We start from the raw sequence: 13,507 nt of genomic DNA on the forward strand, positions 1-13,507 counted from the left end.
TGATCACTGCAGAATTAAGGTGAAAATACTTCATTTTATCAGTCTGAACTACCCTTTTCCTTAAACTATTGTGTGTAGCAAATGGAACAGCAGAGCTTACACAGTGTGTGTAGGGAAACCCCCAAATAACCCTTTTTTTTGTTTTAAAGAGTCAGTTAAAAACACCAAGGGAGGATTTTCAGTCCCTTCTGATCCCGAACTGTGGGTAGGTTTCCTGAGTTTCCCGGCTTCCTATTTATAACCCTTTCCAATGGGAGTGTTTCCTCTGGCGACGACGGAGATGGAGGGGGAAGAGTTGGTGCAGGTGGCAGGCCCTGTGGGATTTAGAGTCAGCAGCCCTCAGACTGCCATTTAGTTTAGGAATATTTCAGAACAAATAACTGCTTTACATGGTGTAAAACTGATAGTGTGCTTTGATAGTTGGCTATATTGCAAACACTTTATATGCAGTGCTTCAGAATTGCAATTATTTTTGATGCTTTTGGGGAGAGAGTGTAACAAGAAATTGCTCAGTTTTGGACACTCTGTAATGTGCTTGAATAAGATAATCACTGCAAGTGTCTGTTGCTACGTTTTTCTCCTTTCACACAATTTTCTGCTATTTTGGGTAGGAAGGAAATGAGAGACATGAAACTGCCATCTTTCCTGCTTTGCTTCTACTGTGTTAAGCGTTGCTGGCAGAGCAAATGAGAAATCAGAATTGTCAGCCAAAAACAGTCATAGCTTACAGTGAAAAGGAAAGTATATGCTCCCCTTTGGCAAATCTGCAGTCTCTTCACATCTGCTTAAAGGGCTTAAACGATATGTGGACTCGGCCCAAAAAGGACTCTCAGAGTCTCCATGAAAGCTCGCTGCAGAATAATAGAGTTTCAAGGAGGCAGCTGTACTTTGTGTCAGAAGTCACCACAGTGCAGGGTCATTAGATCTTTGCTAAGCTGAGATCTAGCCAGAAACTTTGCTGCTATCCTAGATATTTATATATCTAAATGTTCTTATTACCATGCTGCTATTTCAAGATAGTTAGCCATCTCCATCACTTTATCTGCAAGAGCATCTTTCTGCATAAAACAATATTTGATGATTATTAATTGTTCTTAGGTTAGTATTGATACAGCAGAAGCTAGAGACAGGATCCTTCCTTGCAGCTTTGCTAGGCAAAATTCATTAAATGTTGCACTGTTGGAGACTCTTCTATTTAAATAATCAACATAATTTCTGATACATTAGACTAGTTCCTAAGATAAGATGGTGCACCAAGTTCAGGGTTCTTCTTTCAGGCCAATGGCCAGAAAATGTTGCTGTCACAGTAAGCCATTTGACATACCAAAATTTCAATAGCTTACTTACCTTGAGTTTTTACAGTATGAAAAATCAATGATTGCTTCCCTCAAACATCATTGTTTTTATTCTCAGCATCTCTGGCAGGCAGAAGATAGCTCCTTTTTAGAGTATTCAGTACCTTTGCCTCTTTGAGACTACAGAGTGCCAAGTGGAACGTAAGCCCTTTCCACCGGAACTGGAGGGCAATCACAAATCGTTTTAATGTAGGATACCAGCTAGTTATCATATGAGAAGCGCTTTGAATTTCTGCCAACTCCAGATTTTAATAAGTTTCAGCTATAGACCAGCACTCTGCATTTTATTTTCTTCCTGAATTTCCCCTCATTTCTTTTTTCCTTGCTGAGCTCTCTTTTTCCTAAGTATGAACTAATTACTCATTTTCCTGTCATTCTGCCATATAACTCCTAGTATCACAGATGATACTACATAAATAATAATGAAAGAAGAAAATTACCCAGAGTTGTGGAATACTGGAAATTAACTTGGAACAGTAAAGACTGAAGACATGTAAGTACAGGCGGGTAGTAACAGAGAGGAGGCTGGTGGTTTTTTTTGGTGTTTATTCTTGAAAGGGTGAACTTTGGCTTTCCAGCAAAGTCACTAATCACCTCAATAAAAGAGCTGTGTTGAAAATCTGAAAGGGTTATTGAACACTGAGGAAGGAAACTGATGCAGGTTGACTGCATTATCATGCACTGCGGATGAATGAACCTTTGGACTGCACCGTTACAAGCTTTAAGATCTGCACGTTATAGGGAGTCTGTTCTTTGATATATACCTCTTTTTCGGAATCTGTTCTCAAGGTATAGTTAGATTGGTAAGAGTTTTGAAATATATCACAATGTTTATAATTGAAATCCCAGTTATATAATCCTAATTACTTTTTGGCCTTATAGAGGAGGGTATTTTTTCATTATTTATTGATGATAAATGAAACTAACTTGAGAGAAATGCGTGCTGGAGATTTTCTGGCAGCTCTTACTCCTACTTTTCTCTGAGCCTGAGAAGGGCACGGAGCGTGGGCCAGGTGCTGGGAGCTCAGCCTCCAGAACTTCTCATTTCTGTATTTTTGAGAGCAGGCAGGAGCCGAAGCAGACATAGAACATGTATCTTTCATGTTCCTTTGTGATCTCTCCAGGCTGGGAAGAAAGAAGCATAGTTATGCAGTAGCAGGTGTAGAAATGGGTCTATGTCTATAAAATGGAAGTAGTGTTTGACTGGGGTGTTTTGGGAATTAATCAATTAATGTTTGCAAGATGTTCGAACATGGATAGTCTTTTTTTATCACTTACTGATTACTGTGGCAAAAGCAAAAAGTGCTCAGGGGCATGTATGATGCAGAGGGCTTCTGTGCGGTTACCTAAGACAGGCTGTTTCCTGGAGTTCTGTGGCTTGCAAGATCCCGGAGTGCCTGCGCTTCGGCTCCTGCGGGGAAGTGCTCTGGCCTGGGGAGGCCGGCAGCTCTGTTTCTCCTGAGTAGGACAGCAAAGCTTTGGTGGTAGCTTGGTGAGAAACTGGGCACGAAGCTACCTCTAAATCTCTACTGGGCTATTGAGACCCAGGGAAAAAAAGCCTGACTCCTCGGCCGTTTCTGGAGTTGGCTTTGTGAAGCAGGATGTGAATCCAGCCTGTATATAGCGGTTGTTGTCATTACCATTCCGAAATGTTGTGCAGGCCCTGTCTGGCCAAAATCCATTTTATCCCATGCACTTTAGCACAGTTGTACCAGCTCTCTGAAGGGCGAGATTTGCCCCATAGCGAGAAACCACAGTTGTCTGTCATTGCTGACATCCAGAGAATTTTGTGAGTAAACATTTTTTGGATTCCAGCTGGGGTTTCCAGTTACGGTTCTTATATTTGACTGCTTTTGTGGCTGGAAATTTTGCCAGCTGTCAGCTTAAGAACAAGTGGTAGTCTGCCTTCTCAAGCAAATGTGGCCTCCACGTTTATTTTCGGTTTCATGTTTGTTATACTTACTGTAGGTTAAAAATCCTGGCATAATATCATTGACCCTTTAGTAAGATATATTGTGATCATCTTTCATGGTTAGAGTATTAAATAACTTGCTTCATACAAGTACAAATAGCAAAGTCCTAATCAACATAATATTTGATCATTTTAAGATCTTAGCAACTTAGGTATTTTCATATTGTTATGGTTTCCGTGTTATGAGCAAAGGGACTTTTTATGTGATACAAAGACTGAGTGCAATAAAACATGGCGGGAGATTAAAGCAAACATTTATTAAAATGCATATTCTTTTTTGTCTCTTTTTTTTGTTCTTGAATAGATTGAAAACATAGATGCATGCCTGAGTTTCTTGGCTGCTAAAGGAATTAACATACAGGGGCTGTCAGCAGAAGGTGAGTCAATCTCTTGTTTAAACTTTCATTTTAAATGAGAAAGAAACTTGAATTACTGCGTGTGATTTTAGCCAGAATATGGAGTGTAAGGGAAGATTTAATTATTATGAATAATTTAAACTTTTGACATTCTTTACTCCTTTCCCCCCCCCATCTCAGTATGCAAGGTAGGTAATATCTAAACTCTACACTGCAGACTTGTAAAAATTATCAGTGAGGCTGAATTAGAATTCAGTCACTTTTGTTTATTTCTGTTAAATCAGGGAAAATTCTCATGTAAGTTCTATAATTGACACATTGGTTAGAGTGTAGACAGATACTGAAAGTGAACTGTTGGGGGTTGTCTGTCTTTTGAGAGAGAAATTATTTATTTCCTCATTGTTTAATTATATTCTTACTTAAAAAATTATCCTGCTTTTGTTTCTCTTTTCTTTGATTTCTTTTTGGAAACAATAAAATCCAAATATTTCAACCCCCCTCCCCCCAAAAAAGAATTTCTGAGCTCCAGTTAAATGCTCTGCTTACGAAGACCATCAGGGTTTCTTAAAGACCCGGCCATGACTCAGTGTCACTGTATTCCTTTATGCCAGTGAGTGGCATATGTCAGGATGTTCAGTGCCTGTTGGCTGAGAAGCTGTTTATCTGCTGTCCTGTAAAAAGGTCGAACTGAGGTCTGTAATCCTCAGGAGCAGCTTTCACCTATACTTTCATTTAAGTGTGCTGGAAAAGCAATTGTGTTCAGTAGCTGTTTAAAGCAAACTTTGAATATATTATATTACACCTCCTTCAGCATTTCATAGAAGAAAGAATTGGATGTGCAACATAAGGGAGGGACTTTATGTTAGACTTGGTGACTAAGTCTCTTTGCAAACTCAGCTTTGAAAAGTAGGTTATGCAGTCAAATCATGCACATGCTTTTACTTGTGTGTGAATAACATAATTGTTTATATATTTAAAGCCATGATTTCTTCCTCTGAAAGAATTCCATTAGCTTAACAAAGAAGGCAAGAAAAAATATGAAAGTGGAATAATAAATTTTATTGGAATAGCTGGTGTTAATAAAGAAAATTCTATATTCAGAGGCCAATGAGGACTTCTGTGTCCTCATTCTTCTGTATAGACAAAAACTTATTTATTTTCTTTGATTTTTCTAAATAGTCTAAGATCTTCTCCCTATCTTGTCTTGCCTATATTCTTACACAATCACAGGTATAACAACCTTTCCCCTTTAAAAAAATAAAAAGAGAAAAGGATGGGGGGGTCTTATAGATCACATGAATCTACAGAGTTTCAGAAAGATCAGCGAGTCTGCCCTGGTGGACAGAAAATGTCCCCTCTCTTGGCCTCGGCTGCGCATCCGCTGTGGGCTGTGAGCGTTCCCAGGCACGGTGCGCGGGAGTCAGGAGGCGTCAGGAGCCCGGGTGTTCGGTCTCCTATTTTAGTTACATGGGGATGCCACACATAGCTGTGTTATGCATATATACATTCTTAGGTACATGGAGCAAGTACTTGGCGTTTGCTGGATGCTGAGAGAAGGAATCCCCCTTATGGAGTAAGGTCTTTGTTTCACAGAATGGATTTTCAAGAGGTTGAAAAAAACTGCACTAGGGTTTAATTTAAATTTAATATTATTCTGTTCAGTTTATTATTTTCTCTGGGTTTTCTGTTCTCTTCCTTTCTTCTTTATTAAGCTGGTATGTGAGCTATATGCTTTCCGATTGTGATTTCAAGTCTTAGCTGAAACAGTTTCCCATATTGACAGTGAACGATGTATATGAAATATGCTCTAGGTACTCCACAGTGGATGAGTTGCTTGGAGAAGCCATCGTGCGCACAAGTTTTATATATGTACATTACATTTAAAAATTACTAGAAAAATAACAAATTTAATGTTTATAAAATTACTGTAGAATTAAATCTATTATTAAAAAATTAAAACTTTTTTAAAAACACAACTAAACATTACATTTTGGCAACTTGGAAAACACCTTAAAGAATTCCTTGTTGTAGTCTAAAGAATGCTGCCTACCCCATCCCATGAGGTCTGCGAGGACTTACGTGCCCCTTTAAAATGTGTATTTTAAGTGTAATTTTACTAAGTTTGTGATAGTTTGTAAGTGTGGAAAGCAAAGCAGCAGATATGTAATATGTGTTGTTATAACCTGATGTTACCACAGCTGATAGGAGAACAGCTGGTTGAATGTTAACAGTCCTTTTCCATGGTATATCCTGGAGTTGGGTTAGAATACCAAGGATAGATTTTTTCCTTTTCTTTTAAAGAGAAACTTTAATGTAGTTGGCCCAAGTACTGCCTACCTTAGCTACCTAGATAGCTCCATTATGATCAGAAGGACTCTCATGTCAAGAAAAAAAAAAGGGGGGGGGGGGGTTAAAATTTCTAACCGTGGAAAGTTTGTTTACCAGGAAATGGTTAAACGGAAAATGCAAATCCGAGTTTGTAGTAAAAGACAATTTTAACCTTGATAAGATATGAAAGTATTGTTGAAATGAAATACATTTCACATTATTTACCTATCTCAATACAATGCAAAATCTAATCCAAGTAGCAAATTTAGTTGCTGAGAAAACTCTCCGTGTGCTAAGCTGGCAGCATAGTGTTCACACTGGGGAAGGGACGACAGGTTTAATGTTCTTTGCTCTGCTGCCAAATCGCAAGTCAGTCTCAGCAGGAGATAGGCTATGCAGTGGCTTCTGCTAATTTTTCATTTATTTATTTCTTTTACGCTGTCACATTTTGCTCTTTCTAGGAACTAAAGTATGAAGTTATATAGAAGGTAAAAAGAAACCAGTAATATTTGGTGCCAGTCTATAAATGAGAACATTTACTGACTCAACCACTAACATTAAAGGAAAAGAATGACAAATAAAGAGCGGGGGAGTGAAGGATCACTTTTTTATAAAATTAAGTTATAACACTTCATTTCAACAATAAATTAAACTTCTCTTCTGAGAGACACTCTTTAACTGTGTTGAGGAAGGAGGCAGAAACTGAGCAACAGAGAACATAGAGCCACTTAAAATAAACAGTGCCATAACCAAGAAAGCCGGCATTTCTACACAAGTTGCCAAGACCTGCTAGGTCAACTGCAAGTAATTTTGTTTACTCCACTGGCAGATCTTCAGCTAGGAGGAAGCAGAAGATTGCGATTGCTTCCAAATGGACACAAATTGTGAAACCTCTCCTGGGTTGATTGAGAATATGTATGTTACTGTAGTGCAGCTTTAGTATGGAGGGATGTAGATAATGATTCAAAACGGGAATTTGGATGACTCCTGAATGTTGAAATAATTTTGGACTTCATGTTTAATATCCTGCCAGTATTAAAAAATCCTGTTTCAATATGTGCCTGCCATATAGACATAGTACTTTCTTATAGATTAGTATGGTGAGGATGCTAAGGAGCTGCAGTCACTGATGATGACCATATTATGCTGCAAAGAGGCTCCTCTGTCAGAGCAACGTGAAACAAAAAGGCACTCCCAGCTCAAAGGATTTAAATCCTAAAGTCTCTGTAGTTACTGAAGAAAACTCGGTGGAGATGCTGGAGAACTCTTTTCTCCTCTTGTTTTTGCTGTTGTTTTTGTTGTCTGTCCCTCTGAGCTGTGTGCCCGTACCCACGCTCTTCCTCATTCCCATACAGAGCCACATCTTAGACTTTTGAAATTGCAGCCCTCCAGTTAATCTTTCTGTCCTTCACACAGCATTTCCTCACTGCCAAGATTTTGAAGATTATGGAGAACATAAATGTGCAATAGAAACTCAAATTGACTTCATGATAGCAGCTGCACCTCCTCTGTGTAACAGATTAGCTGGACAGCGATCAGCTGAGCGAATCATGAAACCATGAAGTGATGAAAGAAAGCATCTTGCTAGACTTTGGAACAACCACCACTGAACTTAGCCTTTTCCGCTGAAGTGAAACTCATGCTTTTGTAGATAAATGAATTTCAGTGTACATACACTGCAAGTAGAGCAGCTAAGCCATTTTAGTTCTTTTCCTTAGCAGTGTCAAGGCAAATTTTTTTCCACCGCACAAATATCCTGCAGTGCTACCTTAAACATACCTGAGTAGGACACTTACCATGTTGCCAAGTTTTGATTCTACCACGCTGAGCCGGTGCCTTTAGTCTGACTAGTTTTCTGTTTTGTTGATCTCTCTGCTGGCATTCTGTACAGCTTTCTGGTTTTGGGCTGTTATGGAAATAGGCTCTGGATAGCCCATCTTCTGCTACCTCTACTCTCAAGCTTTTTCTGGAATTTCTTTTTCCAGAATTCCACTTTGTAAGTGCTCTGAGGTGCAATCTCCCCCCTCCCCAAGAGCCCCTTACAGTGAAAGAGCACATTGATATACACTTCTCAAAAAAATTGCTCTTTAAACTATCAAAAGACCCATGCAGATCTAGGGAAAAAAAATAAATTCCTCCATGTATTTCCTTGCCTCAGTTGTTGAAAAGCTCCAGATGTTGTTCAGATTCTGATCAGATTGCACAGTAGAGTCTACAAAGTTTGTTCCAGTGCTGTTTTGGTAGCTCTTGATCCCTAAAGTCCGCTTAGAGTCAGCACAGAGCTTGGACCGATTGAAGCTGACTCTCTACACTTCATGGTATATCCTGGATTAGCTAGGAAGTACATCTGTTTCTCAAAATTTTGTTTCAGATTCAGACCTATGTGTCTCAGTTTGGTCCTATCTCTCCCCGACCATCGTTCCCTGTGGACAGAATTTCCAGCTTGTTTCATTTTGTTTTCTCTAGCAAACCATCTTGTTTGTCCTGTTACATGAACTAAGGAGGGTTGCTTGGCACTGCCTGCACAGTCCCTCTGTGGTCAACCAGAAAAGGCTTGTGCAGAGTAGGAGAAGCAGACATCCACTCTCTCTAAGCATGAATAATATGTATATGAGAACCCCATTTTCTGTCAGCGTAGATGCAAATTAATGAATATGTGGTCATCCTCACTTTTTACTCCTGCTAGACAATATGGCTAACTCCAGTCATTGTAAACTTGCTCTTTTTCTATTTAGTGCCACAGGCTTTACTGAATCAGACGCAACATAAGCTCTTAACTGAACAACAGTAATAGATCATTTTTCTTCTTCATTGGTTTGCTTTGTTCTGTATTTCGTATACAGTAAGTAGCTCATGAAGTGCATATTTTGCAAAAAGTCAAGATACTTCATTCGTTAGTGTCAGAAAAATCAGATAATGACATTTCTGCAGTAATCTATCCAACAGAACTTTCTTTTCTTTACCTTTTCTTCCCCCTTGCCCAATTTCCACAGAGTCCAGTGTATTTTTGCAAATAAAGAAAAGGATGACAGGCAACCTGTAAAGGTAGAAGTTACAGCTGTGGGTGTAACAAGTAGCAATAGTTAAAGTATAGAAATTTCCAATCGGTGGTTTTGGATGGATTCTCTTCAAACCAAATTCCATTTTTTTCTAAAACATCTGGAGTGTTTGTTTCAAATATACAAAATCAGTCTTTTGGGGCTCCAAGTTTGAAATGAGTGGGTTACATGTCCATCCTTATCTAAGTTAATATGCATATTTAAGCTGACACATGGACAAGAGGGGACCTAAAGCAGGAAGCAATTCAGACTATACTAATTGGCAGAGTTTAATGAGGTTGAAGTACTCTCTCTGTACAAAGTGCAGGGGCAAACTGCCAGGTGAACTACCTCGGTCTATCTTAAAGATAACAGACCTGTTTCTAAAACTATGGTTTGAAATATTTCACTTAAAACCTACAGGGAAAGACGCTACTTCTTTTGAAACTAATTAAAGGAATTTTTCTTTTGATCATTATTTTTTGTCACCCTAGAAATATGTCAAAAGTAGGCCTCTCTTCTGATTAATGCAGCAGGAGACACAGAGTTTTAGGAAGGAACAGGTTTTAGGTGGGGCTATTGTTACGATTGCCTCTCACTTCACATTGAAAGCAACTCCTTGTTTCCAATTCCATACAATTTTGCGAAGTTTAAATGTGTAGAACTGTGGTAATTTTCTTTTTTTTTTTCTTCTGGCCTATATTTGTGCAGTTAAGCTTCCCAGTGCCTCTGGGAATCTTTAGTTACACTTCAGCTTGTGACTAAGTGGTACTTTCCTTACAATTGCCATGAATAATTATGGTTCCCTACTGAAGATAGGGAGATCCTTTTTACTGTCTTTACTGCCTGTTTTATTTTACTTCCATCGCTTGTCCTCCCTAACTAAACACAGGTAGATTAGACAAGGAAACTGCCTATCGATGGAAGTGGAAGGAGACTGTTTGTGGCATGACACTGCATGGGAGCAGGGATAGCCTGGGAGAAGGAGAACAGGTGGGTTTCACTGGGATCCCACTGTCCGGGAGTGCAAAAGTCGCAGAGAAAGCAAAGAAAGACAGTGACTGATCAAGGGTCCCAGCACTGAGAACCATTTGAGCAAGGGGATGGGGACAGTGGTGAGAAAAAGCACTGGTGAAAGGGCCAGCTTGCAGGGAGGAAAAAAAGAGCAAGGAGATTAAGCCAAGGAACAGGAGAGGAAAGGAATATCCTGGGCTTGGGTAATGAGCTGGACCACTTAGATGTAGTCACTGAGGAGATAAGTGTGGGCCGAAACAAAATTAAGGAAGAAAGCAAATTAGGTTAATGGCTAGGAAGGGAAGGTGGATCAAGGGGTAGTTAGACAAGGAGATCAGAGTTGGAAGTTAGTGTAGAAAGTGGAGCAAAATTTTGAGAAGTGAGCCCAAGATTTGCTGGGTAAAGGGCTTGGGAGTTAAGATCTAAAACACGTAAGGCAACAAAGGTGAGCAATGCGAGGAGAAAGGTGCCTGAGAGAGGGAATGAAGGATAAAATGGGACTGTTACAAAGTCAAAGCAAGCTTTCATCCAGAACTGACAACAGAAATAAAGATTCTGATTGTCACCCTTTGCTTGGCCACTGTCTTGCCGTGTTTGCTTGTGATCCCCCTCTGCACTAATCCATGCAGAGATACTAGAAAGCTTGGAGCAACAGTGAGTTTTATTAGCTCAAGTGCTCTATAGCGCACATACAAAAATTAAGCTGTTTAATGTCGTAGTGATTTTATTTATGCAACTCACTTTTTAAATTTAGGAAATTAAACATGATAAATGATTTAACCACACCGTATGATTAAAGTTGTCTGCAACACTGAACTGGCCCTCATATCTATGCGTTATGATACAGTTGTTAACTGCATGTTCTCGTACTTGTTTTTATCGCTGTGTTTCTGTTTGTTCTTAGTTGTTTGAGTTTGATATTGCATAAAAGAACAGGAGGACTTTTAAGAATTAAAAAAGTGTATACATTCACTGTCAAGCTACCTTTAGGTACATTGTAATGCATTCTTTATTACCTTGTGATGATTTAAAACTGGTAATTATCTGCTTTAATACAGGAGTTTCACACAATAATCAGATTTCCTATTTGCAAAACTTGGATCAGGTTTTCTGAATGGAAACAATTAGTCTGATATACAAGAAATGATATGATGGTATGTGATAGCTGAGCAGTTTTTCCTCATGCAAATTTATAACTGTGAAATCATTTGTACTGTGATGTTGTTAATACATTTGTTGTGGTGGGTTTTTTGGTTATTTTAATTAAAGGAGCTATCCAAGCACACTAGTATTTAACAGACAAGATATAGCAGAAATGGAAGACATCCACTGCAGTCACTGCAGGGGAGAAATTATTTATTTGTGGTTGGTGCTCACTGGTAATCAGCTGTAATACTGATTAGATTTGCAGAAAGTCTGTCATATCCTAAAGGAGCTGAGTTCAGACAGCATTATGAACAGCACGGTGGCTGACCCACTGCACTGTCAGAAAGAAACAACAACTCGTGGTTGATGAGTGACTTCTGAAAATTGTCTTACAGAAATCAGAAATGGGAATCTAAAGGCCATCTTGGGCCTTTTCTTCAGTTTGTCTCGATACAAGCAACAGCAACAGCAGCCACAGAAACAGCAGCCACAGCACCATCCATCCCAGCAGCCTCCCACAGTACCCCAGCAAGCAGGGCCTCCAGCTCAGTGCCAGGTCGGGCTACAGCAGCAGCAGGTGCCAGCTTCACTCCCAGCACAGTGCCAACAGCCCCAGCAAGCTGCACAGCATCAGTTAAAAGCACAACCAGAAATGCAGTCAAGGTGGGGAAATTTCCTTTAAGTTGTTTTTTTTTTCCTGTCATTTTTTTTTCTTCTTGTTAAAGGTCTTCAAAAGCCAAAGAGGCTTCCTCCTTTAGTTCTGCTTTAGAGCAGAAAGTGTGTCACTTGTTGAATGCTGAATAGCAACTGACTTCACACCTTTGGGAAGCAAAAGAGATGTGCTTAAATATGTTCCCAGTGCTAGAAATACTCAGTTCTATGGGCGTAAAATGCCTGCTAGACAGAATAACCACAGTTTATTCTAAGGAAATTTTTCTCAGTATTCCTTTTGCTTCTTTATACTAGCAAAGCACATATATCATTGCTAGTATGGTGCCTATATACCTTGGACATGTGAAAAAATAACTTCAGTTTTCCATTTACAAGGGGAGTCCTCACTGAGGAATGGAAGGGTCTGGGACTGGTAAAGGAAATAGAGTTCATCGCTGTTGGCGACGGTCAAAATTAAATTTAGGTTTGTTGGTCAAAAACAGTAAGCCCCTGGCTTACATGAAAAATAATTTTTGCAATTGGCATTTGTTGGCACTCCAAGAACGTAGTATATATAGGTGATGGAGGGGGGATGCATGCCTTGAATGTCTTTAATCCTAGAGATGCTCTTTCTGAGTTAGAATTCAAGTGATTTTTGAAGGCCGTAGCACTGCGCATGCGTTTATTCTTATAGCGTTCTGCTTATCCGGCTACTTTACTGGTAAGAGAGTGGGGATTTTTGTGGGAATAAGTAGGCACGTTTCAGTGCTGAAATCATATATGCACATTTGCTAAGGTTTGAAGACTTATTTGTTTTAAAATAACACAAATTAAGTGAAGGCTTATTTGTGGTAAAAGAACAGAGATTAAGGGGAACACTGCTTGGAGTGATGCTTTACTTGGAGTATCAACTCTTAAAGTGAGGCCCTCCAATTGAGACATTTCTCAAAGCTTGTTTGGTTTTTCCTTATGTATTTCTTCATAGATTATGTTCATTTTAGGTGGAAAAATGTTTTTGTATGTAACAAGTCCATTGAATCATTTGAATATTACTTTGGTACTTGCAGTCTGCTGTATGGATTGCACTGTGTTTCAAATAACTTTAAAATACTTGAAGATGTTAAAGAAATGTCATAATGCTTTCTTAGAATATACTAAATTATGCAGTTGCTCAGATTCTGCTGAGTCATATGCAATAAAAGATTGATAAGAAACTGAGTAACAAAATTTGATTTTGCATGCAGAATTGCACCTGCAATACTTTATAAAAATTAATTCATTTCAGATTTTATGTAGTTTTGACCAGAAGTTATACTCACAGAAGAAGGTTTTTTTCTTGTGAAATACGTTAAGAGAAAAAAAAATCCCCCCCTCCCTAAAACTGGTAATTAAGTTCAGTGGCTTAAAAAGAAAGTTTCTTCTTTGCTCACTGTTTTCTTCCACTTTTTCTTTCCTGTCGTGCAGTGCATCTCCCAGGGACTCATCTCAAAGCAAAATCATCCGATTCACTCTTGGTCAGAAAAGGTCTTCTAGGTTAGCATTTCTTCATCCTCTGCAAAGCATGAATAACCCTTTTTGCAATATTTCCAGATGCATGTTTAGGGGTCACCTTAAAAATATTTACCTCCTTGTTTGTAACTTGGTATT

At 39.0% G+C, this 13,507-nt stretch overlaps 1 protein-coding gene across 7 annotated transcripts in view; it reads left to right on the top strand.

Annotated features, from left to right (window-relative positions):
* NAV2 (neuron navigator 2) overlaps nt 1-13,507 on the top strand; it is a 451,621-nt gene that overhangs the window by 293,865 nt on the left and 144,249 nt on the right. For 6 of the 7 annotated variants that reach the window (XM_064512842.1, XM_064512840.1, XM_064512843.1 and 3 more), the window contains 3 exons: nt 3,632-3,704; nt 11,605-11,872; nt 13,325-13,393. In XM_064512842.1, coding sequence (XP_064368912.1) covers nt 3,632-3,704; nt 11,605-11,872; nt 13,325-13,393 — 410 coding nt within the window. The remainder of the gene's footprint in view (nt 1-3,631; nt 3,705-11,604; nt 11,873-13,324; nt 13,394-13,507) is intronic. The other variant, XM_026094532.2, reaches the window with a different exon arrangement.

This window comes from Dromaius novaehollandiae, chromosome 5, assembly GCF_036370855.1.
Source record: "Dromaius novaehollandiae isolate bDroNov1 chromosome 5, bDroNov1.hap1, whole genome shotgun sequence".
Classification (NCBI taxonomy): domain Eukaryota; kingdom Metazoa; phylum Chordata; class Aves; order Casuariiformes; family Dromaiidae; genus Dromaius; species Dromaius novaehollandiae.